We start from the raw sequence: 27,880 nt of genomic DNA on the forward strand, positions 1-27,880 counted from the left end.
CTAAAAAATAAACCAATGTAATTGGACATGTTCACCTAACCAAAACGGACAGGCAATAAATGAGGTTTATTGATGAATCACTGTCAGCAACTCTTAAGTTAACTACTGACAGCAGTGCTAATCAGCCAATGTATACAAACTGATTAGACAGAGGGAAATAGGATTTGGTCATCTTGTCTTTATATGTAGAACATTTCTCTCTCCCTGGAACAGAGAATGCGATGCATTGCGAGCCATGCAAAAGGAAACGTAAGGGTGACGGCAGTAAGCTGCAATCATAACACAATGGACGACCACATCACAACCAAGTCACAACATGGTGGTAGATGTACAAAAATAAACATACCCATACCATATCTAGTCTATGCCTCTCCAACTCCTGCCAGAAAGAGTTGGCAAAGGATTAAGACAGAAAAAAAAACTACAGTTAAGTAAACCATGAATAATTCCCCAAGCGAGTGATACTCCAAACATTTAAAGAAAACAGAGCCATGAAACAATTCAGAGATATTCAACAGAGAAATGCACAGTGTTTCGAGATCGAGAGCCCTTCTCCAGCAGGCAGAAGCTGAATTGTTGGAGACTGAGTGGCATTTTGACACACGGACTGATTATGCATACCTGGTGCTTTAGAATCATGGCTTGCTGTCTGCGCAGTTCCTTCTCCTGCAAGCACACAGCAAAACAGATTAAGGGTAAGAAGAGAAACAACAGAAAGACTGTTAATGTTCATTTCTGATATCTTACTCGCAAGCATGGTGTGAGTGATTGTGTGCGTGTGTCTGTTATTGGCTAGCAATGTGTAAATGGATTAATAAATGCTACAATGGCTTTAAAACACCCACATCTGAATAGTTGTGAGGTGTAATCTTGTGAGTAAGCTGGCCAGCATGTTCATGGCAAGGTGACCTGATGTCTGATAGTGAGTGCCAGATGGATGGAACATTCTTTTTTCGGAAGTTCTGTAGTGCAGGTTTTTAATATTCTTCTATCAACAACAGTATCACATATGAACCAGGAAGACATCATAGGAAACATTGTGGATAGTGCAGTTAATGGTACTCATGACCAAGCAACGGCTGAAATCGCAGATAGTTTCTGTCCCATGACTTTTGGGAAACTAAACCCTTATGTAGAATAGATTTTGATCTATTTATGTAGTAACTGGTATATTTTGCCTTTGGGCTCCACTGGCAGATGAGGAGTGTAATTCACTTTTACATATTTGCCATATATTCAAATCTGAGAGCTAAGAGCTAAGCTAAGAGACACAGCACTGAAATCCTTGAAAGAGGCATGAAAACTGATGCGGTAGACTAATATTACAGAATTTTACACAAATATGACTTAATGCAGAGGTCTGGTGAAAGATCAAGAACAGTGCACTGACAGCATTCAGGCCTGCAGTTTAAATGCCATAGACACTATTCAATCTATTACTGTGTAAATCTAAATTAATTAAGCTGCAATACTAAGATAAAACTATTACATATTTTTGGTTTAACCCACCTTTATTCTTTTTTCAGCTTCTAATATTCTTGCATTTGCAGCCTCTTCCTTCTTTTTCCTCTTTGCCTGAAAAAACAAGAACCGGTGGAAAGGGGGAAGGGGCTCATTTATCAAACCAAGATGCAGAACAGTAACTTCTGAATCAGCACCATTATTTGCCCTTCATTATGTAATAAATATAATCATTCATACAGCATTTTATTTTCTCTGAGCAATCCAATTTAAACAGGCCTAGACCACCTCGGCTCACCGCGCAGATACAGCACAAAGAATTAGCTACTCTCCATCAATCACACTTGTTTCACAATACATATCTGTGGGAGATTTTGAAACTAACAAGAACGTTTTTATAACTGTCATGTGCAACAGCAATCTAAACAAGGAGGTTTGTTTTTCCTGTTGAAAAAGAAGAAGAGAGAGCTGAGAGAGTGGGGTGGGTGGGGGCAGGACGAGTGAACTGAACCTCTTATGTGGAAGCGGCTGTTTAATATTACAAGCATGTACTCTAGATCAGAAGCCAACCATTCTTTGATCCCATTAACTTGAAAATGGCAAAACACTCCAAGAGATTTAAAGAGAGGGAAAACTAAGAAAGAATAATTAAGTTTTCATTTAAATATGTAATTACATGCTATGAAAAAGCCTGTTAAGGTTGGCTGGCCAAGCGTAGCGGCTTGAGACCAAAGGCAACAAAACTGCAGACACAAAGACACAGTCCTGTTCTTGCTTCATCCATTTCAGTTACATGAAATGTGCTGTAAGTGACTTTACTGGTTTAGGTATATATTTAGTACAGTGCTAGCCATGTGCTAATTTCTTTGCGATAAGGAGAGGAACAATATTTCCAGTGATTAAAAATGAGCTCCAGCCTTTAAAGCCCTTCAAGACCAGAATGACTTTCTGGCCAACAGTCAACATCCATATTTAAAAATTCCAATCTTATATTATACACACACACTCGTACAGATGAATAAATAAAGAAAGAGAGTTTGATAAATTAAAATTAATAATATGTATATATAAAATTTGTATATTGTCATAATGAGATATAAATATTATAATATAATGTGTATGTAATTATTATAACAGTTTGATAGTGTTTTATTAGGAATTCTGTTTTTTTTCTTCTGATTTTAATGAACATACTCTTCATTCACTCTGTATTGCTCATATATTTCAATGTTTACTGTAATGCATCTTCAGAGTTTTTTGAGGTAAAATAAAGTATAATACATATTTTTGTTTAGTTTTAGTTTTAGTTTCCTTTCTTAAACAAGTTCATAGGTAATAAAGTCTACATCTTTTTACCTCGAGTATCTGCTGAGCCCGAAGTTCCTTCTCCATGCGGATCTGTTGGATTCTTCTGATCTTTTCCTTTAATAGAAACAGGAATAGTGTTAAAAACAGCAGAACAAGAATGATTGATCAGAATGATTGCATTCAGGTTTTCAGAAAATCATGTGGTTCATACAGACTTTCATTAGGCCTTTGGTGTATTCATACCTTATGAGAACCGTAAAAATCTGACAGTGACATATAGCCAGTGAAATCTTAAGGTCACACATGCACATTCCAACATACACTTATTTTATGTGTCGAGAGCGGCTCATTTCTCTGCTCTGCAGTGGATTTCTGCTCAGTATTTCTTCATTAATAACAAGCAGGGTGATTAGCTTAGCAGCTAGCAGACAGAGAGCTGCTAGATTTACAGTGAAGGGCTCTTTAGAGAGGAGGTGAGCGATGGGTTGAAGGTGGTGAAGTCTGTACCTGCTGTTTCAGAATCTTCAGCTGTTCCTTCTGCTTCCGCTTCTCCTCCGCTGCCAGCAGGGCTGAAAATCACACCACAAGCTTAGCTCCAGCTCCAGCTAGGCATACTCCAGCTATGCATTTCGAATGTTCTTTTTTTACAAAAATGAATTGGGCTACGGCTTTTATATAGTATTTATATATTATTTTATGAGATTTGTAAATAAGCTCAGTTCTACATTGGTCTACTCTGTAAATTGCAGGGCATGGAGGGCAAGAAGGGGATGCAGAAACATTTCTTAAAACAAAGTGGGGCTAGGCTGCCTTAGACGGAATGGGCAGTATTTTCGTGAAATTACAGAAAGGTGTAAATTCAAAAGTGTCCGTTAGTGCAACTTATTCATATTCATAGAATGGGAACTTTTTGGGAAATGGGAAATATTTATATCCTGAATAAATGATGGATTATGAAAGATAAAGGTTTGTTTTGGTGATTTTGAAAACTGTGTATTCTGGAAGAATATAATGTATAGTGCAGATTTTCAGCAGTACACTGCAAAATGACATATTTAACATACTGTTCTGTCAGGGAGAGATGCTGCCTAGCTGTGCAGGGCATAATGCATTTACCTTGCTGTCTCTTCGCTTCTTTAGCAGCTCGTGCAAGTGCCTGCTTCTCCAGCTTTCGCATCAGCTTTATCTGAGCTGCCTGCCGTGCAATCTCTGACCCAGAGGAAACAGGAAGTAGAGGGCGATTATTCATTCGCTCAGTGCCTATCATAATGCCCAGAAAGGCTGACAAGTGGAAAAAAAAGAAGAAAAAAGTGCATGCTGTTTTTGCCCAGTAGGCCAAAATGACTGTGGTGTAATGTGTCTGCTAAGAGCTGTAATACAGCCCTGTTGTCTTTCTTATTAAATGTAATCTACAGGAAGAAGCAAGTCATCTGCTGGACATCACAATTATGAAGAAGATAAACAAACAGAAGTACTGTCTCACCCTGGGCTTCCAGCCTGCGCAGTAGTTTGGCATCTGCAGCACTAGCTGCTTCAGCCTCCCCCATGTTAGCAGATTGCCTGCCCTTCCTGCTGCGTGAATGGAGGAGCTCACTACCAGAGGCATCAGCCTGACACTGGAACTCCAAGCTCTTTGGGCGGCCCCTGCGACCCTCCATTGCTAAGATACGAGGAATGATCTCATCGTCTTTCAGCAAGCACCACTGTAAACCCTGAAAATCAGAAAATTAACAGCATAGAGAGCCAATCAGAGAAAAACAACAAAAAATAGTATTCTTATCTCTTATCTAGAGGTCCACTTTAAGTAATGCAGTAAAGTCCATTCCTATTGCTACTGTTAGTAGTCAACTATGAATAGAGTGGCCATGTGTCTGTCTGTGTCTGAGTTAATGTAACACAGTTAGTGTTCTCCTCTGAATGTGCAGCACTTTACCTGCTGGTTGAGTCTAAAACGATCAATAAGTAAACTGTGTGGGGATATAACTAGAAAACAGATAGATGCTTTTTTTCTTTCCTGCTCCTGCCCCAGACAGATCTGACCAATAATCTGAGAAATTGTCCTCTTGTGGTGCATTTTGTTGTGGTTGGATTTTTCACTGATGTGATTTTGCACAGATTCGATAGTGCAGCTGCGTCTTCTAAACTTCAACCTTTTTGAAAAATGATTTAAACTTACAGACTTGTGAACTTATATGAGGCAGAGCAAACCAGCTTTTGTAAAAGTGTAAAAATACAAAAAAATAAATAAATCTGGAATTCTAAAGAAACCTCAGTCAAAAACTCAAGCTGCTTTAGTGGCCTTTTCAGTTAAGCGGTTATCTCAGTGTTTCCTGTTCAGTGTTGCTATTTCAGAATTTCTCTCTAACTGCTGAATTGTTGCATAACCCACTTTAAACCGTCAAGAGCTCACACATGCAGTATTTCAACAGAACATTTCCAATGCACTCTGACCAGCAAATATCTTAATGAAGGCACTGACAATCTGAGATTCTGATTTAATAAGCTATGTAGTTAAGATGCCTGTGTTTAAACATGAAAAATTACTGTAATAGGAGTGAAGATGAAATATAACAAGTAGTTAATTACCTCTGGTCCTTCTCTAGCTTCATAGAAGTCCCCAACCTTTATTTTAGCGCTGAAGCTAAAATGGTCACGCGTGATCTCACTTATTCCATTCCTTGCTAGATACTGATGGAAAAAGCAAGAGAGTCAGCTTATGAAAAACATTAGATTGAAGTCTTAATCATATTCAGTCTATAAAAACAGTTTTAACATGAAATTTACTTCACACAAGTTCAAGAGCTCTAGATCTTAACATTGCAGCACAAAAGTACAAATAACTAAGAAAAATTTTCCTTACCTTCATGACATCCGGGTACTGTTTAAGTTTTTTGCCACAGGGGGCGTAATAGGCAACCTCTCCCTGTATCCGCCCACAGATATTCCTGATGCGGATCTCTCTTTGCCACCTGAAGAACACAAAACTTACAAATCAAACAAACTTTCACTAAATTAAAAACCTAAATGTATGTGGACATCCCATGTAATGAATGAATTCCACTAGTTCCAGTTTCACACATTGCTGACACAGATGTGAAAATGCACACACACACACAGCTTGTCTAGTCCCTGTAGGAACATACTGCCAACAGAAAGAATTACAACTCTCTGGAGGAGATAAAAATAAATCTACTGGTTTAGTCCCTCCAAAATTGAGCTGCAGATGAATAAAAATGTGTACTCCATCCAATATTTCTGGAATTCTACAATTTTGTTGCTGAACGCAATTAAATCCTCACAGTACAGCTCTATTAGAAAATCAAGTACAAAGTCTTGACTGTACATCTCAGTGGAGGCAGTTACAGTTACAGCTGTAACAAACTGATTTTTAAATACACTTACAAAACAAATAATGAATAAGAAGGTGTCCAAATATTTAACCATAATATTTTAACCATACAGTGTTTAGCAGTAAAGCTACTGGGAGCAACTCTTCCACCTTAATGATGTATCTCTGTCAACCTCAGTCACAGCAGCCTGCAACAGAAGCCTGGCACAATACAGGTTACTTATTCAAATGAGGCTCTCCAGGCTCGGCCAGCTGTGACTCACAAACAGGGATACTCCAGAGACCTGGAGGTCCCATCACTCAGAGGGAAAAATGAAATGGAAGGAAGGAAGGATGGATGGATGGATGGATGGGTGGATGAATGGACAGACAGATAAATGGATGAAGTGCAAAGGCCAGAGAGAGTGCAGTTTCTCTTCTGTCCCACTTTGGACAGGTGTCATGCCTTTAGTCATGCAAGCCTGAGCAGGTATTCAGTGGAGCATGGACCGAGACTACACAGCCCAAAGTCTTCTCACGTTCCATCTCTCCTTCTCTCTTTCTATCTTGCTCCACACTGTTCTTTTAAGCATATCCTTTTTACCAAATCATCCCAATTTGCTTGTTATCATTTTCTTCTGTTTCTCTGATTTTTCCACAGAAGAACCTGACAATAATTTGCTCACAAATCATAGAAAAACAGACCCTCACATTTTTCACACTGCCTGGATCAACCTCTTACTCATGTTTTAAACATTCCAGCTCTTTTACCCTGAGTGGATCTCTTACCCATAGTCAAGAGGCCTCCGCAACGCCCCCTCATCCGTCACTCTCCTCCGCTTCCTTGAGCCTGAAAGCAAACAGTCATCAGTAAGTGAAAACGAACACCAACAATTTCTATCAAACAGAAGCTCGACTCTTCAGTGTGATCTGGTACCTGGAGTTGTGGGCAGACTGCTTGATGAGGACGGGGTGCTGGGATAGACCAAAGTGCCAGAGCTGGTCACAAGAGCGGACATGGGCATAGCTGAAAGATTACGGATCTGTAAGTTGAGGGAGGAGGAGCTGGAGACCATGGTGGGGGTGCTGTTCGTCAGGGAGCTCACGCTTTTACTGAGCTTCTGTGGCGTTTGCTCATTCTCTGTATCAGTCTCCATTTCTTCATCTTTATCTTCCTGATCATCCTCATCATCGTCAACATCATCAGAGTCATCACTGTCCAGATTACTGCCAGAGTCTGAAGACAGAGGTGCAGAGTGAGAGATGTTCTCAAAAAAAAAAAAAAAAACACTAACCCATTAGCAATTTGTGTCTAGCAGACACTGCCAATTTTAAGACAATTTAAGACAAAATTACTGATTTAGTATTCATCAGAATATGATATAACATCTGTTGATATTCAAATGTCTGTTGTCTGTTATTTAATCACTAGTTGTAGATATACAGTTCTGGAAAAAAAATACCACTTCTGAATCAGTGTCTCTGATTTTGCTATTTATAGGTATATGTTTGATTAAAATGAACATTGTTGTTTTATTCTATATACTATGGACAACATTTATCACAAATTCTAAATAAAAATATTGTCATTTAGAGCATCTATATGCCGAAAATAAAAAATGACTGAAATAACAACAAAGATTGAGAGCTTTCAGACCTCAAATAATGCAAAGAAAACAAGTTCATATTCATAAAGTTTTAAGAGAAATCAATATTTGGTGAAATAACTTTTTTCAAACACCAGCAGTCTTACACACTGCTTTTGGATAACTTTATGCTGCTTCACTCCTGGTGCAAAAATTCAAGCAGTTCAGGTTGGTTTGGTGGCTTGTGATCATCCATCTTTCTCTTGATTATATTCCAGAGTTTTTTTAAGTTGGTAAAATCTTAGAAACTCATCATTTTTAAATGGTCTCTTATTTTTTTCCAGAGCTGTCTAAGAGATTGGCATTGTGTTGGAGGGGCTGTGTATGCTCAAGAACAATAACAAGGTTTCAATATGAATTAAGATATTTGTAACATATTGGTCTGACCAAATTAAAGAAACGAACTTCACACATGTAACTGTAAAGTGTTTTTGAGATGACAATGAAAAATGGAAAAAAGCTAAATGTGCTTAATTATTAGTTTGTTATTTATGCTTTTATTAGCTTTGGATTTTTATTCTAAAAAAGGGAGACTCTCTCTCACTCCAAACGACAAACAGCAAACAGGACATTATATTGTCCAAAGAAAATTTGTATATAAAAAGTGCTAATATTTAGTAAGTAAATATGTATTCTGCTGTGCTTGGCCACTTGTGGAAACCGTGGAGACCGAGCCCCCCCCCCCTCACCTTTCCTCCCCCTTCAAGTAAACATGAAGGTTGTGCTCATGTGGAGTCAAACTCACTCAAAAAGGGAGAGATGATGAACCTTTCTGACCTGCAGATCAACTTGATATGAATCAGGTCGACAAAATAGGACAAAATAAATCTTGATTTTGTTATGATCAGTGTAACACTTCTGTAAGTTACTCTGATATAGAGTAACAAAACCTAGACTAATGGATTGTAACATAAAAGTGCTAATTATTATTGTTAAAAGTATTGAAACATTTTTTTTTAAGGTTTTTGAGAATTAATACAATGTCGGCAAACATGATATCGCAATAATTCAGGTGTATTAGATGTTTCTTACAGGCCTACAAGGTTTGGAGGTAAAGTTTGCTTCGTTTATAATTATGTACATTTTCTCTGGGTAGTGAGATTTTTTTTGTTAAACCATTCCTTGCACTTACCTGTCAAACTGTCGTCTGAATCTTTATCATCTTCATCCTCTGCCTCATCCTCATCCATCACTGAGTCGTCCGAATCCTTGCTGCTGGTAATATCTGACTCTGTTCCTCTGAACACGTCCACCAGGGACTGGAGAAGGTGACTGTGTGTTCCTGCTCTGTGCACAGGCCTGGAGGCCTTCCTCTGGGCTGCTCTGGTGCTTGGATTGGGTGAAGGCTGGGCTGATCTGCTCGGGGCAGTGAGTCCAGTGGAGCGCTCCTTGGCGCCGGTGGTTAGGTTGATGGGAGTGTTAAAACCAGGACTGGCGGCTGCTAGTAATGGCTTATCGGGTGTTTTGGAGGTTTGGGAGCGAGGCTTGGTTATGAGATCGAGTGGGGCATCCTGCTCGACACTGTGAATGATTCCATTGGGATGGGGGTTCTCTAGAAGGGCGGAGGGAAGGAACAGGTTGGAGTGTTGCTGTTTGCTGTGGGAAGACTGGCGCTTACGTCCGCCGGGAGGTGTGATTTTATTCAGAAGTTTAGTGGCTTCTAGGGTTTCTCTCAGCTGTGCAGGAAATACAAGTCTGAAGGGGTCCTGAAAGAACAACAAAAGAAAGTTAATAAAAGAGCAAACACTTTTTTTTATTGACAGATATTTTATATTTGTTGTAAGGGAATTAATTGAAAAACATAATAAATAAATAATAACTGAGCAATGCTATTTTTGCCATAACCAGAGATTTGGTTTTCAATTACTAACCTTTATGTATACATATACAGAGGTTGGACAATGAAACTGAAACACCTGGTTTTAGAACACAATAATTTATTGTCTGGACAGACAGTTCTAGTGGAAACAGGAGAATTTCCGGGTTAGCACCCAAACATCCCTTTCAGACAGATACCTCTTGCGTCCACAGTTAATCCTGTTGGATGTGGTTTGTCCTTCTTGATGGTATGCTGACATTGCTGGGTACCGTGGCTCTTGATACATCACAAAGACTTGCTGTCTTGGTCACAGATGTGCTGGCAAGAAGTTCACCAACAATTTGTCCTCTTTGAACTCTGGTATGTCACCCATAATGTTGTGTGCATTGCAATATTTTGAGCAAAACAGTGCTCTTACCCTGCTTATTAAACCTTCACACTCTGCTCTTACTGGTACAATGTGCAATTAATGAAGACTGGCCACCAGGCTGGTCCGATTTAGCCATGAAACCTCCCACACTAAAATGAATGGTGTTTTAGTTTCATTGTCCAACCCTTGTACATTTTATGAAATGAAAAAATAAAAATAAAAAGATTAAACATAATATATATTCTAAACTGCCTATTGCCCTTCCATTCAAAAGTGTAATAAGAAGGCAGTATACACACATTCTTTCATGCTACCACATCCATCATATGATAATTATGAGTCCAAGACGCTAAAGCGGGTCATTGTAATTACAGCGGTTAGAATAGGACAAGTCTTCGCCCCGCTCTAATACAAGCGTCCAAATCCAGCACACGGTTAATTGGTTGTCTGCTTGACGGCAGTGGCAATGTTTGCAGCAAGCCAACAGTGCTATAGCTGTCAGTCACATACAGCCGGCAGACCTGTGCAGCGCTGCGGTGACAGGCTACGGTTCAGACACATTCTCACACAGTGACCTTTTCAGTGCTGATTTCCACAAAACAAACGACTCAAAAATAAATTATACAAATTAAAATCACCTATGGAAAAACCTTAAGCTAAATACTGGACACTGGTAACATGCAGTTAGGCAACACCGAACTAACAGAACATGTTCAAATGTCTGTTCACATCCTTTCTAATGAATGCTTAAGCTACTATAAGTTGCACCCATTGCTGGCACATATGAGCACATGCACACATGGCTTGTCTAGACCTTGTACAGAAATACTGACATTAGAATACGACTCTAATAAGATCAGATGAACATAAATGCATTGGCACCAATTCAATCAATTCAATCAAATCCTTACAGTAATTATATCAAATAAACAGTAGATACAGTTACTCCAACAGTTTACTATCCTTGATTTTGGAAAATAAATGAAAAAGAAGGTCACTCAGTACTTTTGTTCTTTTCAGCTACTTTTTAAAAAACTTTTTTGCTTAATTACATACAATATGAAAAATGACTGAACATATATGAACAACATTAAAATACAGCTCTGGAAAAAAAGAACACTTAAAAATGATGAGTTTCTTTGATTTTATCAAATTGAAAATCTCTGGAATATAATCAAGAGGAAGACTGATGATCACAAGTCATCAAATCAAGCTAAACTGTTTGAATTTTTTGCATATAGTTAACCAAGGAGTGGCATAAAGTTAACCAAAAAGCGGTGTGTAAGACTGGTGGAGGAGAACATGCCAAGATGTATGAAAACTGTGATTAAAAAACAGGGTTATATCACCAAATTTTGATTTCTGAACTCTTATAAACTTGTTTCATCAGTTTGTTATTTCCGCCGTTTCTTATTTTCTGCAAATGAATGCCCTAAATGACAAAGTTTTTATTTAGAATTTGGGAGAAATGTTGTGCGTAGTTTATAGAATAAAACAACAATGTTAATTTTACTCAAACATTTACCTATACATAGCAAAATCAGAGAAACTGATTCAGAAACTTAAGAGGTCTCTTAACTTTTTCCAGAGCTGTATATTAAAATCTTACATTATAACAGCAAAATGTTTTTTAAACTGATTTGAAAGGAAACTTTTCTTATTGTTTGCTTTGGCGAGGCTCAATTCTAACATTGTTAAAACTAACCTCACCATGTGGAGGTTGCACTTTAGCCTGTTTATCTCTTACTGTGAGTAATATAAAAAAAGGTGCATTATTACAGACAACAGGATGACACGACAAGAGTTAGATGCAGGTACCTGTTTGAGATGAGAAAAGTCACTGGTGTGCTGGAGCAGCTTGTCAGGGGAGCTCCTGCTGGTTGTCCTGAGGCTTTCAGGTACCAGGGAGGCAGGTCTGGGAGAGGGAGTTTTGGCGGGGGGTGAGGCAGCGTGTGCTTTGTGAGAGGAGGTGGAATGAGAGAGGGGTTGTGGAGAGATGGAGAGAGAAAGCGGTTTTGGAGATGGAGAGACAGAGCGATGCTTTGGGGATAAGGAAAGAGGGAGTGGTTTGGGAGAAGCAGAAGGTGGAAGGTTTTTTGGAGAAGAAGAGAGAGGTGGTGGTTTGGGGGATAAGGTGAGACACAGGGGTTTAGGAGAAGGGGCCGGGGGTCTGGAGGAGGCGGCTCGATCTCGGCTGGGTTGGGCGATGAGGGGGAGGGGCTTAGAGCTGGCTGCTAGTCCTGTAGCATGAATGACACTTGTGTGCTTGCTGGCCTCTGCTTTTGGCCTGGAGCTCTGGAAGAGGAGGGGGCTGGCCTGAGACTGGGGGAGAGGCTGGGAGGAGTTCTGTCTGGGGAAGCAGGTGGCGAGCAGGCTAATGTGAGGGTCTAAAGAGTGTACATCTTTTCCAGCAGCAGAATCATTCTTCACTTTGCCTGTCTGTGATGAACCCTGAAATGAACAAGACACAAAAATACAGTGTCAGTCTCTATTCTAACAACTGGAAATGTCTCAATGCAATAATGACTACTCTTTGTTGTGCAAATAACACATCAGCGTTATAAACTTTTTCCAGTAATTCAGACCTAGAGAATATGTCTATGAAACACCACCAGCGTAGTACAATTGAGATAGGTAGATGTTTGCTTAAAACAGTTTTGATTACACTAGCTAAAAGTAAAAATCCACTGGATTTTTACTTTCTGGACCTGGACTACCCACCACCATGTGTTTATATAGGTTTACATAGGATCTACGGTGGATTTTGCGTTTTACAGAGACTCTAAGACTAGGTCAGTTGCTGAACTGCATTACACATGTAAAGAGACATATGACATTGCAAAGACTGTTATTAGTGTAAAATTTTCTTTATATAAAAAGGTTTCTTACTGTCTCACTGCCTTGCAGTGCTGTAAGCCAATCAGAGGCGATATGTTTGCCATGTGAGCTGTTTTTTATGGCACTCATTCATGCATGCGTTCAATTATACTAGAGACCACAACTAAACATTTTGAAAATAAATGAAAAAAAAAAAAAACAATGGAATGAGAACTTTAAGGAAAAAATAAATATAAATATTGGTAATTTGGGGATTTTGGGGATTTAGAAACCCCTCTGGAGATAATCTTTATCTGCATCCACGTTTTTTAAACAACAAAGGAAAAAAATTTGTTTTTTTGGCTAATTTGCTAGAAAGGTAATACAGCTGTAATGATTATGGCTTCGATGACTGTTTCAGTAGCTAGTCTGATATCTTAAGGCTCACATTAGCTTTGTATCAGTGCCATTAGTAATTAACGATATGTAAAATGGACAGAAGACCTCTCACTCAATAAAATACTTTAGAATTTGAAGAGACGGTCACTGAAACTGAATGCACTGATATATTTAATAGAATATTTGCCCTCTTCCCACTCATTAATGCCACTGCTTAAAAAAATCTTAAGGACTGCTGTTTTAATCAAAATAAAGTGTTTACATTCCATAACAATGCAATTAAACCTCTTCACGCTGATCCGTCGTGATGCATCAATGCACTTTCCCATTTCTATTTTAGATTTTTCTCTTTTAAACAGCACAGATTCTCAGTGAACCATCAACGACCTGACCTGTCCATGAAACAGACAGCTCTGACTCATCGAACACCTACACCAGCCCACACACTCAGCTGGCTAAACTCCACAGGATCCTGCTCTGACATTTCATGACTCAAGACCTTTAGAGAAAAAAAAAGTTTCTCCAGGAAAACAAAATAACAGCACAATAAAATGCACTCAGGTCCTCTAAGGTAGCCAATTCATTCATATTATATAAGAGCCCTGCTCCACCCTTAGGACTAACTGATAACTTCGATGACCATAAGCAAAAGAAGACTCTTTTCAAAGCACCTTAACCTTCTTCTTCACTCTCTGCTCTCGCTCAGAGTCGGAGTCTTCGCTGGCGATGCACAGAGCTCCATCCTCATCATCATCATCATCGTCGTCGTCATCATCATCATCGTCGTCGTCTTCTAGATCAGCCGAGTCCAAGCTGCTGAGCGTGTCGCTGGAGCTATCAGAGCTGCATCCTGAACGGCTATCGCTGTTACTTGAAATCTCCACCACTGTCTTACACAGTTTCTGTCAGGGAGAGAAGGGTCAATCAATAACAGTCTATGTGTTCCTCCACACAGTCATACACACTCCTCATCCATCAATCTCAGCCATGCTTAATAGCAAACTATTACAGTTATCCTCTATAAATGGAACAATTGGCAGATTTTTTATGACAACCAGTACCTGGAGATTCTCTGCAATGTACTACCCATATATGCAATTCTGCACAGCATATTGAAAATATATGAAATAAAAATTGTAGATGATATTTACGGCTAATCACTAATCTGAGATCAATACGTATTGTGATTTGAAATGTGCTGATAAGAACACCAGTTTAAACACATTTAGGGTTGGGTATTGTAATTCGATACCAAAAAGGTACCGACAGGAACGTCTCGGTACTACAGAATATCGAAAGGTCTAAAAAAACATTTGGTGTCTGCATTGTGAGCATGCATCTACATCACACTACACTATTGTTACTGTCCCCCTCACAATGATACTGGGAAATACCAGCATTAAAAAATTAAATAAGCACTTGAAATAAAATGAAAATATTTGTAGTTGTAAGCTCAAGTAAAGCTGTAGTTTGTTGTTCAGGCTCCTAGTTGGTTTGTTCCAACAAGATCCAGAAAGAGGGAGTCTCTCATAGTGACAGTATGAAAATAAGATTACTCTTGTTGTCTGTTAAATAGATACATTGTGTAAAAATAATAATAACTTTTTGCATTTGTTGGTTACAATTAAGAAAAAGGTATAGAAAAAAAAAGTATAGTTTTATCGCTTGGGTACCGGTATCGAATTCAAAGTATTTTATCAGTACTGGTATTAAAATTTTAAAATGATGCCCAGCCCTAGTTATGATATTTCAATATATATTATTTTAAACTTTTAATACTGACCAACATTTAGGGCTTACTTGCAATTTATTATTTTTTTTAATATTTAGTTGTATAATAAATATTCTGTGAAATTTCACATACATGATTTCCTTCTAGATTTTTATAGAGATAAATGATCATGAACATTTAATGATTTTAATAATACCCTCTCTGTAGCAAGATTGGAATGAAATCATCCGTTACACAATAAAAAGGAGAACATACTAAATTGGCCTTTTTTGACCCTTTGGGACATTGCAATTGCACACATTGTGATGATGATTCAAAAAAAAAAAATCTAAACTAGACAATTTACATTTTAGGGTACTATTGTCAGTTCACTGCATTCAAGCCAAGTAGCAACAGGGATATGTCAGTATGCAGTATATACCACAGGTGGTGGCTTCGGTACTATTTACATTGCTCCCACATTTTTATTGTATTGACCAAAATGAAAACATTTGTAATAAATATTTTGCCCATCTTGTACAGATCTATTTAGAGAATATATAATTGCTGCTGAAATACACCAGATAAAAACAGGCACTCAAACACAAAGAGTTTGAGTTGTTCTTCTTGAAAATGCCTTTATCATAAGTGTTTACAAGGTTTTATGCTTTAAGCAATTACTCAAACATATGTTGTGTAATATGTCTGCTGTTACTGGTGGTCTTTACCTTCTCCTTTTTGTGGCTGGACTTGTCCTGGACTTGGCCTGCCTTGATCTTGTGGTTCCTACTGCCATTCTGGGGTTTGCTTTCTGACTTGTTCGACTGGGTTTTGAGGTGGTTATGAGTGGATTTGGGGGTTTTACAGTGATTCTGGTGGATCAGAGTGGGTTTGGACATCTGGCTGTGAGTTTGTGGTTTGCTCTGTTCATTTGTCGAAAGAGCTGGAGAGGGTGAAGAGGAGGCTGAGCTCGCTCCAGAGGAAGTGGACTTGCTGTTGCCATTCACTGTGCCATTCAACCCTTTAACACAGACATACAAACACACATATTTAACCTGAATGGTTTTAAAACATTGGAAAAAAACATAGAAGGAGAATAAAACACTTTCTTTTTTCATCCTTTATTCAGCTAGAGGCTCTGTACAGTAAACTTGGGTAACTTAGCACTTCCTTAAGTCTGTTATGCCACCTCCTCTTGGGAACAGATAAAGCTTAAAACTTCAGATAAAGCTTAAAAAAATCTAAGTGGTTTGCCAGAGGACAACAGCAATCATTAACTAAATGCAAGCACCTGAGTTCAAACCCGGGAGACCCCCAAGAGGAACGTTTTTTTTTGCCTATGCTGGCAATTAAATTCATTTCATAATACGCCTGAGCCATGCATGGAATCCCTCTAGCTCAACACTGAAAGGTCCCTCTCTCTCTGAGCATGCTTGCTGCTAAGTGCACTTGAGAGTTGCTCTTTTAGAGCATGCATAAGCATCACAAAAACAGTAGCTTGCATTGTACTGGCATCAGAGCACACTTTAGACGCATAGCTATTACTCTGGAAGGCCTGTTGCCATAACTGGCATAAGCAAATGTACAAAAAAAAAGTAAAATGAAAAAAGATGGCATCACGAAAAAATGGCAAACAAACAAACGAAAAAAAAGACAGTCTACAGATAGGGGTACCTTTAGCAGAGGCCTGTTTGTTCTTGCTGGAGGTGTTCGTTTGCCCAGGGCTGGGGTCTGTGCTCAGGCTTGGAGGGCTGAACAATGGGGGCAGGCCCAGGAGAGGGGGAAAGAGGGCAGCAGCTGCTCCATGAACCTGTGCAGTGTCTGATGCCCGCCACCAGTCTGGAAGAAAGAGATTAACATACATTTGAAGGATTTTAGGAAAAATGATGGTACCAATTTAAAATAAAACTCCTTCACAAGGGGCTTGTAAATAGTTTATTAAATAGAATATTATTGGTTATTAATTAGGTTATAAACCATTAATAAGAAGTTACAAAACATAAATAGGAAGAGCAACAGTGGCCTGTCGTGTATCAAAAATTCATTTATACTGTTAAACACCAGATCTTACTAGATGCTTATATTATTTTTCCATCAGTCATCATTACCATTTCTGTTATTAACTCTATTCATGTAACTATAGTAACATATTACATTACTAAACTGACTCTTTATTTTTTTTTATTAGACATGTTAAAAAAAAGTAAGTCACTGTTTTTCTTTCTGTTTGTGTTGTAAGTGCTTATTAATGTTTTTAAAGTATTTACAACTTAATTTATAACCATTAATAACCGCCTTTATAAACTATTTATAAAGCCCTTAGAAAGGAGGGTACCAAAATGCCTTCTGAAAGCATGTGAATAACATTGATATCAATCTGCCAAAAAATAATGATGCATCTTGGCATGGTCTCCTCCACCAATCTTACACACTGCTTTTGGATAACTTTATGCCTTTACTCCTGGTGCAAAAATTCAAGCAGTTCAGCTTGGTCTGATGATTTTTGCTACATCATATGAAAGTTAAAGAACAATGTGGATGTGATTTCTGCCAGTCATGTGACATTGTGGATTGAGAAATTTTAAAATGCCCGCACAGCTTCTTAAATAGAAATGGAACGTCTCATTTATCTGGCTCCACTTTCAGATCTTGCTTGTACTCTGATAATATAAGAAGTTCCCTTAGGTAACATTTCATGCTCAATTTACATAATCCTATCCCATAACTTCTGGCATGACTTTCAGCTGGAAAATACAGCTTTATAGTATTGACAGCATAGTCTAATTGGTAAATCCGTAAAACATACACAGAAAGAATGACTCTGGCTCCAATCAGAAAAGTAATTTGTTAACTGTTCCATTTAAGTAGTTTCACAGAGCCGGATTTATATAAAATAGCAGCACAGAAACACAAAGCTGGGTGTCTAAACATCATTATTGATTTCAAGCTGTGGTCTACGCAAATGACCAACACATTACATCTACTTTGCAAGCTATTACCATAACCATGCTGGGAACCCTAAAACTAAAAACACAAAACGCTCTTCATCTGCGACCAGTCAGAGCCTGGGAGATGCTCTCCAGCTGTGAAAGCAAACTTTTCCAAACATCCTCTTTATGACAAACAGCACATCCAGACAAAGCCAGAGCAACAGCATGAACGAGACCATCGGTGGAAAACAAAGCAAGTCAATTAAACAGCAAGACAACCTAATACTTAAAAAATGTCAGAAAGGTTGTATAAAAACAACAACGAACAACCAACAGAAAGCAAAATGAAGTCATCCTTTGTAATGAAATTGGAGATTTATGCAGCCCTGCGATATTTTTACAGCAACAATTTATTCTCTCAGACAGCAGAAAGAACATCACTTCACAAAATATCTGCAGAAGCGTGAAAGTGTCCGATAGTGTGCCTTGGAGAAGGTCAAAGCAATGTCTTAATCCAGGAGAGTCTTTCACTATAAACGTGAAGTGCTGAAGCTCGCAACCTGCTGACGCGCTGGAAGAGACAGTAAAGGTGATGCATGTGGGTCATGTGCCACCATAACAGAGCAAACAGCAAAAATCCGGAATGATTCAGAGGGAATAACAGGGTTTATTTATCATCGCTGTCTGACAAAACCTTGTATCTCAATTTTTGCCCATTTTTCTTTTTGACAGAATGAGAATCTGCCAGTTGTTCTGTACACATTGTCAAAAGTTTATAAAGAACAATCCAACAGAAATGCCCAAAATATGACTTCTAACTTTTTTTTTTTTAAGTAAATAATAAAAATTACTTGATTTAATTTGATTTAACTGCAACATGAAATCATACAAAATAACAGTGAAGTAAAGGCTACAGAGGAGCTTCTCCCAGCGATACATTCCTAATGTGGGTCAGCGCCCCACATTACACCTGCCTACCTGGAAAAGCTCCAAGCTGGGGATGTGTGGCAAGAGCTGCTGGAAGCCCCAGAGTCCCCAGGCCTCCGAATTGAGAGCGTCCAGTCAGAGTGGAGTAAAGACTGAAGGCTGGATGGGTCACCAAGGGGAAGGCACTGGACACTGCTGGCATTCCAAACGCTGAATCACCTGCCATCCGAAACAAATGCCCTGCAGGGAGAAAACGGGACAGAGAATGAGCTCAGGACTAAGGCTGTTCAAATACTGTTTTTTTTGGCCTTCTGAGGTTTGGCAGCAATCAACCACAAGTATCTGAAAACTCGCAGCCAGGGGGAAGATAGCTAGCTATTGTGTCCGTTTGTTATTGTCCTCTCCTATATAGACTGTACTGAGGTACATCCTATGATATGATAGTATATGTGATAGTATAACAGTGTGAGTTTGTAAACCAAGCACTCACTCACTTACTTGCCTTTTCTGATGATTCTAATTGAAATGTGAAAAACATCTATTATTCAACTGCTCTGTGAAATCCACTACAGCTCCTCTAAACTGTTTTGTCTTCTGAGGCTGCAACACCTTGATGAGAACCATCATTTACATAAATCAAGGCTAGGGATGCAACAAATATTTGGCAACCGAAGGAAAAAAAAAAAAAAACGTTTCAGACATTTTTTATTTTTTTTATTTGAAATCATATTGCGGTGTTCTTATGTTAGGATCGTTTTATTAACAGCACACTCAACCTGCACACTCCTCCTTTAATTATGTTCTGAATTAATCATAATTGTGGCCCTTGTATAAGATAAATAATACAATTAACATCACGTAAATCCGTTAAGATAAAATACGCATATGATAGTAGAGAATGTATTTTTCTTTAAATTACATTTGATTCAAACAAAAATGAGCTGTTAGTAAAGCACTGCTGAGGTAAATGCACTGTATTTTGTTGTTATGCTCGCTTGTATATTAAACACTAAGCTAATATCTATTTTTTTTTAAATCAAATATATGTTTACATATTTGTAGACAATGGCCTTTTCTTTAAAAAGCAAAACACAAAAATATACGTATGCTATTTAATTTACTCATTCATGTAAACCTGGGTTCAGTGGGTTCAGTATTTTGGGTTTATTTTGGTGCAGCACTAATTGAGACATAAGTAAATATTTGGGGAACAGATCTCATTTTAGTGACAAGCGTAAACTAAACTTTATTCAAATTTATATAAAAGTGTTTTACACAACTATAACTCCAAATATAAAAGCAATATTAAATGTCAAATGTAAACATAAGCAAATGCCGACCTGAAAGAAAACTTTCAGAAACTTAGATTATTTATACTATTTAAAAATGATCAGGACATGTCCAAGGATAATAACCCCATATGATCACCTTAGCTTTAACTAGTTTAAAAAGCTTTGGTTGGTTACTGTTTTGTAAAGTTGCATAAAGAGCATGCAAAGAGGAACACTCAAGATCAAACAGACATGTGTGAGAGACAGAACCACAGCTCCACTCTTTAGGAACGGAATATTAACCACCAAGAGAATAAAAACCTACTCAGAAATTTATACAGCGCATTTGTATGCGAGTGGATTTCTATACGTATAATGTGAAGCGGTGTGCGTCTGCTCTCTGTGATTAATAATATTCAGGCATGGAGAGAAACGGCCTGGAATGAACATCAGAAAGAAAATCCATCAACAGAGCCACTCAGGAATAGCCGCTCCAGTAACATCACCGTCTGAATGCATTCTGTGCACCGACACTCAAATGCTAAGCGGAAGAAGAAAAGATGGAAAGAAAAAAGAAGAAAACACTTCAGTTGTTCCTTTAAAACTGTCTGTGTCCATAAACACACACACACACACACACACAAATATTGTGACAGTTCTAAAAGTGAGTGTTTGTATGCTGTGTGAAATGACAGATGACATTCTCAGTCATGCACACGCACACACACATACACACAGATCTGTGTGTGACAGAGGACAGAGAGGAGAACATGGCGCATGAAAATTCAATTAGCAGCACAAACATACACAACAAGGAGACGGAGCGCAAGCTTATCTGCTCTGCATTTCAGAAAGCCTCAAATACAAGCCGGTCCACATGTCAAGCAGTGTGTCTGTGTGTGAGAGAGAGATATTACCAATCACACCTGACTGTTCAAACACTCGTCGTAATGAGAGTAACACTGTTAAATCTCCAGCGACTGCCGTAACTCGCCTAGCTAAAGTGTAGCCCCAGTGTTTCACTGTTAAAACCTCCACCGAAGCTATGATGAGCGATTAGCAGTCAGGCTGTGTACCTCCACCATCCGAATGACTCTTAAAGAAGCACACTTGATTAGTAGCATGAAAGAGTCGAATGCTTTTAACCTGACAGAGCAGTGAGGAGGAGAGTGATGATGGGAAAAGTGCTGCGAAGAACTTTAGTTTTAGTCTAATAAGGAACTGCAAAGAACATTTGTCAAACACAGAGAGCTGCTGGACAGCTACCGACTCTACACATTTAACTGCGGAGAAAATTATGTTACAAACTGCATGGGATGAATACAAGTTGCCTATAATCACTCGAGTGTTGTTTCGCTGCTATTATATCATTTGTTTCACATTTTTACTTTTAGTTAAAGCAGCAGTGCTTAAGGTTTTTTCTTTTAAACTGAAAGTAGAAGTGAGAGTGAAGAGCACCAAATATTATGATAAATGTTATCAATGTGCTTCTGCTAAAATTTCTGCAAAGCCACATACAGGTTTTTAATCATAGTTTTCATGCATCTTTACACATTCTCCTCCACCAGTCTTACACACTGCTTTTGGATAACTTTATTCCTTTCCTGGTGCAAAAATTCAAGCATTTAAGCTTGGTTAGATGGCTTGTGATCTTCCATCTTCCTCTTGATTATATTCCAGCGGTTTTCAAGTTGGTAAAATCAAAGAAACTCATCATTCGTATGTGGTCTCTTGTTTTTTTTCCAGAGCTGTATATAGTTCATACTTTACACTTAAAAACATATTAGTCTATGCAGTTGCAGCGCATAAACTGGGACACACTCTGCAACAAGAGCATTAGAAAGGTGAGGATACTGGGTCATCACCACTCACCACATCATGTCCAGCTCAAAAACTCATCCCAAAAGTATTGGATGAAGTCATCATTCCATCAATAAAGAAATCATCATTCCATCATTGCACATTTGCATATCTGTGTCATCAATGGGTCCAACCTAAAGTACCTGAATGTCTTTATTAGAAGGGCATCCACAATTTTTTTTTTCAAATCAGGGTTTGCTGTCATCTCATTTCATTTTTTTTTTTTTTACATTTCACTACTGTGAATACATTTATTTTTTTTATTCATTTTATTCTTTTTGCAGTTTGTTTTGCTATCCGGTGTTGACCAGATGAGGATTTCCTCCTTGAGCCTTGGTTTCTTCCTCTTTTATAAGGGAGTTTTTCTCGCCACTGTGGCAGTCGCTACGGGCTTGGACCTTTACCTCGGTAAAGATGATTTGTTACATCCGTTAATATAAAATGCTTTATAAATAACCCTGGCCTGACCTGACTTAATCTTAAACAATAAAAAGATGCCTCACACTTAGACAGCTCATTCAAAAATAGTTCTTCTATATTTGCAAGAACAATAACTGATACTATAGTAAAGTACATATTACTACACAAACATCACACAGCCTAATGCCACTAGTAACGTATCATTTGCCATGTTCTATGGATGCAAAATAATGCTGAACTAAACTGTGGGATATGTGTGAGGAGCCTCCTGTATTGAATCGAGATGAGAGTACAGCCAGAATTACTTATTTGTTCAGATGGACAATTTAAGCCAGATGCTGCTGGTTGCCATCATTACTGCAATCTATCACGCATACCTACTAGAGCTCAAATCGCGCCCAAAAAAGCCTGTGCACGTTTCGCCCAAGCCCGCACCGTCCCACCCCCTAACTTGTCATTATGAGCCCAAGCCAGATTTAATCCATAAAGACATTTTTTTTAAAAACAATTTTTAGGGCTGTTTGAATGAGCAAAATCTGTTCAGAATGATGTTAGTTAACATTGCAACACTGAAGAAGCATAGACCTATTATTTAAGAAAAATATTTTTGGAGAAGCTCACGTGTGCGGCCAGAGCTGTGTGATTATAACATTCTAACTTATGCAACTTTTATAAAAAAAAAAAAAAAAAAAAGTTTTGTTACTCAGCTTGTCACTTATATTGTGATTATCATCCCATAGCTTTGAATAAAATAAATATAGCATTAAAACAGATGCCTACATCACAGACCATTTTCTTGAGCCCAACCCGACCAGGCCAGAGGAAAGTGGTGGGAAATCTTGGTCAGGTTTGGGCAGAGAATCTAAGCTCTAACACCCACTCACAAAAGGTTCTGAAGTGTTATACAGAAGTGGGCATTCCCAAATATGAACTATTGAATATTTAAATATAGGGTTTAACATGCTTGGTAACAGTTTCAATATTTAATAATATATATATATTTTTTAGTACATTCATACTAAATATATGAATATACAGGTGAAAAAATGAGATGTTTGTGTAATCCCTAGTTGCAGTTGTCATTACATGCTATTTGAGTATCTTTCAGGAACTCATTTATTGCTACAATCCTGAAGGGCCTGAATAGAATAGATGATAAAAAAGGAATGAAAACCCTACATATTGCCAAGAGGAAAAAGGAAAAGAAAAAAAGAAAAATACAGAAAAAAAGAAAAATACTGTTCAGGAGAGACAAAGCGGGGCCTCCCTGAGCTCTGCTGCCTTCATGCCCATCTATGTACGCACCAGGAAAATCTCCTCTTTCAATCTCATTCTAATGAGTCGCATATTTATCTGGAAGCTCTCTGAGGGCCTGGACGTCTAGGGTGGAGGAGAGAGAGAAAGCAAGGAGGAAGTGTACGAGAGAGAGAGAGAGAGAGAGAGAGAGAGAGAGAGAGGGGAAAGAGAGGAAATGGTGGAAAGGCCAGCATCCATCTCCTCCTCTCCACGTTCTCCACAGCACGCCACAATGACATCTGCAAATACCTTTTTAATATTAATGGCATCATTATCCCCAGCCTCAGAATAATTAAAGTGGACTGGCGCAGGAGGAGGTGGGGGAAGAAAAAAGGAAGTTCCGCACACACATGAACACACACACACACACACGACTCCGGTTAGCGCTCTGTGTTCAGTCGCTGCCGTGTTCCCCTCAGAACGGAACACATCATTTGTCCCCGTCAACTAGAATCCATCAGCACGTTCGTCTTTTCTCATCCTGCGGTGACCTCACGAGGTGAGAAGAGGCTCTAATTCTGCTGGGTTTTATCATCTCCTACCTGCATCCATTTATGAATAAAGAGCGCACAACACACATGACAGTGAGGTTTAGCAGAACACAACAGCGCAGATGGGAACCTGCATGAATTTACAGTGCCACCTTGCTAAGCACTGGGTCCATATTGTCTCTTACAGGCAAAACCTTTTTTTTTCTTTTACACACAGAGTCGGATTTTTATGATAAAAAGGATGGTTTAAAGTTTAAAAATGTGTGTATATTATTGTTCTTTCAAACTATTAATGTAATATTTTACACTAACATTAAAAGTGACAAACTGAGATACTGCATAATTTTTTTCTTTAATCAGAGTCTGTCTTGATTTTCTGCGCTTTTAAGATGATGATAAAATCAGGCTGACTCATCAGAGGCCTATTGTGATGGGTCCAGACAAAACAATTAAGCTCAAAGACAACTGAAGAAACAGATTATTTTTTTCAGAGCAAAGCTCAAACTTATATGACGAGCAGCATATATATATATATATGTATATATATATAAAAAAAACTGCTTTGGAACAAAATGAAGAGACATCTGATTTTGCTATTTATAGGTATATGTTACAATATATTGTCATTTAGAGCATTTATTTGTTGAAAATGAAAAATGGCTAAAATAATTATAAAAAAAAAAATGCAGAGCGTTCAGCCCACAAATAATATAAAGTTTATATTCATAAAGTTTTAAGAGTTCAGAAATCAATATTTGGTAAAATAATCCTGTTTTTTAATCACAGTTTTAATGCATCTTGGCTTGTTCTCCTCCACCAGTCTTACTCACTGCTTTTGGATAACTTTATGCCACTCCTGGTGCAAAAATTCAAGCAGTTCAGCTTGGTTTGATGGCTTGTGATCATCCATCTTCCTCTTGATTACATTCCAGAGGTTTTCAATTTGGTAAAATCAAAGAAACTAATCATTTTTAGGTGCTCTCACTTGTTCTCACTTGTTCTTTATGGTGGGTGAGAATTTTATGATGAATGCTTTTTTGACATCAGCATCCAGAGCCTAGGAGAGAGCACAATTGTTTCTGCTCTGTCTGGGTCGGCAGATGGCGCTTTCTCTGCTCTTTATGCCCATTGTGATTCTGGCTGGCACAGGTATCTGTTGGCTGATGTAACAGAGAGCTGGGGATTTGACACTTTCCTCTGAGGGCACTGTTTTTTTAGTTTGAAAGGAGGAGGTAGCTGCTTTCACATGCATCGGAGGAGGCATGCGCTTGTCTTTACTTTCCTACCGTCAGAGAGCTATTGTGATGTGAGTCCTACTGAGTGAGGTATCCATGCTGACTTCCACTACAACTTCCCAAGGTTCTGTCCTTCTCCTCTAACGCAGCCATTTTGAGGATATGTTTTTGTGCAACAGCGACAATATGCTACTGACTGTCATGAGGCATGAAAAACACTCCAGCAAATTCAGCAATTCTGTGCATTAATAGCAAAGATATAGGACACAAGCCAAGCACTATCTTTAGGAGCTGCAATATCCTGGTATGATGCACCGCTTCGGGGGGGGGGGGAGGCCCAACGAATGAACAAACGACAGTCTGCTTTATACCACACACACTGTGGAATCTGACTTCAGAGGTGTCACCGAGCTGTCTGCTTTTAATCAGCGCTCTGCTCAAAACAGCTTATCTGGGCAAAAAAATAAATAAATAAATAAAAAATAAAAAATAAAAAAATCTCATCTCCCAGACACATTTAAAGGGAGTGTGTGTGTGTGTACGCGTGTGTGCCTGTGCTAAATATGTCCATGCATAGAAAAATGCACAATGCTGCAGAGAGATGGCTTTAATTGCAGAAGCAGCTTCCGTGTTGTGTTCTTGTCATCAAGAAAATAATGTCGGAAATCACAGGGAATTTGCATGTTGTTATCTGCTGCGGACAATCTAACAGCACGCGCCTGCCCACCGCACCACCACTTTAAATATAATTATTTAAAAAAAAAAAAAAAAGAGAGAGAGAGAAAACAGAAGACTCTCTCGCTCGTTCTCTCTCTCTCTCTTTCTCTTTCTAGTAAACAGAAGCTAAAGGCTGTCAGCAGTTGAGAGAAAAGGGGGGAAATCTTTGAGGGCTTTTTAATTGTTGGCATTCATTAAAACAGCAGTTTCCCCTTTTGCAGCCAAACTGTCAGAGGAGTGTTAGACTGGGCTGCTAGAGGCTCTCTCTCACTGCCTTCTTAATGGAACACACATAATTAACACGGAACAATCCTCCTGCTTTGGTAAATGGTGTGTCTTTGTGTGTTTACAGCAAGGTTGGTGGGATTTCAATCCAGGTGAACATGGTGGCATCATAGCCTAGTTGCCAATTTCCAGCTTAAATTTGACTCTTTCTGTGTCACAGGACTCTGTATGGAAAATGTATTCAGTGTACATAAGCATGACAGAGGATAAAATGCATATTTATGTGACAAAAAATAAAATAAAATCACCTTCCTAACCCAGAAATAGAGTTTGGCAATATGATGATATTTTATTGTATTATTATTTTTTTATGGTCTTGACAATATACTTTTTTATGCACCTGGATGATCTAATTAGTGCTTAAATAACACTGTAGATTTAATTACACAGAGCAGAATTGGATGATTTACAGTTTATTTTGAGTAAAAAAAAATCTGTACTGATTATGGTGTAGCTGTTGCATCTTGTTTTTTTTAAGCATCAACCACTACTACTGGTGCACAACTGCAATCACATATATCACAATAATTGTGATAATTATAGTGAAAAAAATTTTAAAGACCATGAGACAATATTTTTATCATACCATATTTCTCATACCTGTTCTGAAACATTCCTTACGTTTCTCTCTAAAGAGGATTCAAATTATCTACATCTTGCTCATTCTCACAACAATCTAAAAACATCTCTACTCTCCTTACAATTAAAATTGACTTTCTTTATACAATTTATAATGTTAAGAAAGAAGTATTGTACAAAAATGATTATCTCCTGCTTTTGTCCATCCTCACGATTAATACTGGTATATCGAAGTATTATATGTTTTAAATCATTGATGATTCTCAAATTCACATATTTTTAACCCAAATTGTATGCATACAATGGTGTGTTTTTATGCTATTTTATACTAAAATAAAAAATAATTAACATGTAAAATCACAATATCATCTTGCCTATAGGATCACAATATATTTTAATATACTGAATCAATCATTGATTCAGATTTCTGTGAAGTGGTACATATCGTACTGACAGGGTGCTGCCTATACACAGCCCTATTTACAAGTAGCACCACCTTACTTAAATCTGAATGCATTGTGTCTTCCCACAGTGCCCTTTTTATTATGCCTCACCATCTAATAAAGACCCCTTTAAATCTAAAATCAATGATCGTTATCTATAATTACACATTTGGCCTATAAGTAGGGTGTGCACAAAAACTTGCAAAACTTTTATTATCAGATGGAAAATTTTGCCACCCTGGGGTTTCCCTATTGTATGATAGTACTTACTCACTGAAACGGTTCCTACTAATGTTAGAACAACTTTTTTTAATAACCTACTAGCTACTGCTGACAATGGAGGTTGAGGAAGAGTTGTATGTGCAGCATGATCTGTTGTATCTTACAAAGAACAAGAAAAGTAAATTTAGCGGAAGGACTGATAAGATAAACTAGGTACTGGTTGGTAACTGTAAACTATAGTGTGCTTGCTTCAGTAAAAGTTAAGTGAACAAACTTGCATACATCAAATGACAATGTACTTTTTGAAATATAAATAAATATTTACTGCCCACATGAATAGATTTA

At 38.1% G+C, this 27,880-nt stretch overlaps 1 protein-coding gene across 13 annotated transcripts in view; it reads right to left on the reverse strand.

Moving 5' to 3' along the window:
* The window catches only part of LOC103024662 (bromodomain adjacent to zinc finger domain protein 2B), a 91,360-nt gene that overhangs the window by 14,579 nt on the left and 48,901 nt on the right, over positions 1-27,880 (reverse strand). For 6 of the 13 annotated variants that reach the window (XM_049485220.1, XM_049485225.1, XM_049485226.1 and 3 more), the window contains 17 exons: positions 18,768-18,956; positions 16,534-16,698; positions 15,588-15,880; positions 13,820-14,050; positions 11,751-12,383; positions 8,876-9,449; positions 7,035-7,334; positions 6,887-6,947; positions 5,630-5,738; positions 5,356-5,457; positions 4,253-4,481; positions 3,886-4,050; positions 3,277-3,338; positions 2,818-2,883; positions 1,510-1,575; positions 622-666; positions 347-379 (listed from right to left, as the gene is read on the reverse strand). In XM_049485220.1, the coding sequence (XP_049341177.1) occupies positions 347-379; positions 622-666; positions 1,510-1,575; positions 2,818-2,883; positions 3,277-3,338; positions 3,886-4,050; positions 4,253-4,481; positions 5,356-5,457; positions 5,630-5,738; positions 6,887-6,947; positions 7,035-7,334; positions 8,876-9,449; positions 11,751-12,383; positions 13,820-14,050; positions 15,588-15,880; positions 16,534-16,698; positions 18,768-18,956 (3,323 nt within the window). The remainder of the gene's footprint in view (positions 1-346; positions 380-621; positions 667-1,509; positions 1,576-2,817; positions 2,884-3,276; positions 3,339-3,885; positions 4,051-4,252; positions 4,482-5,355; positions 5,458-5,629; positions 5,739-6,886; positions 6,948-7,034; positions 7,335-8,875; positions 9,450-11,750; positions 12,384-13,819; positions 14,051-15,587; positions 15,881-16,533; positions 16,699-18,767; positions 18,957-27,880) is intronic. The other 7 variants (XM_049485228.1, XM_049485223.1, XM_049485227.1 and 4 more) reach the window with 5 other exon arrangements.

Source organism: Astyanax mexicanus, chromosome 11 (genome assembly GCF_023375975.1).
Source record: "Astyanax mexicanus isolate ESR-SI-001 chromosome 11, AstMex3_surface, whole genome shotgun sequence".
NCBI classification, from domain to species: domain Eukaryota; kingdom Metazoa; phylum Chordata; class Actinopteri; order Characiformes; family Acestrorhamphidae; genus Astyanax; species Astyanax mexicanus.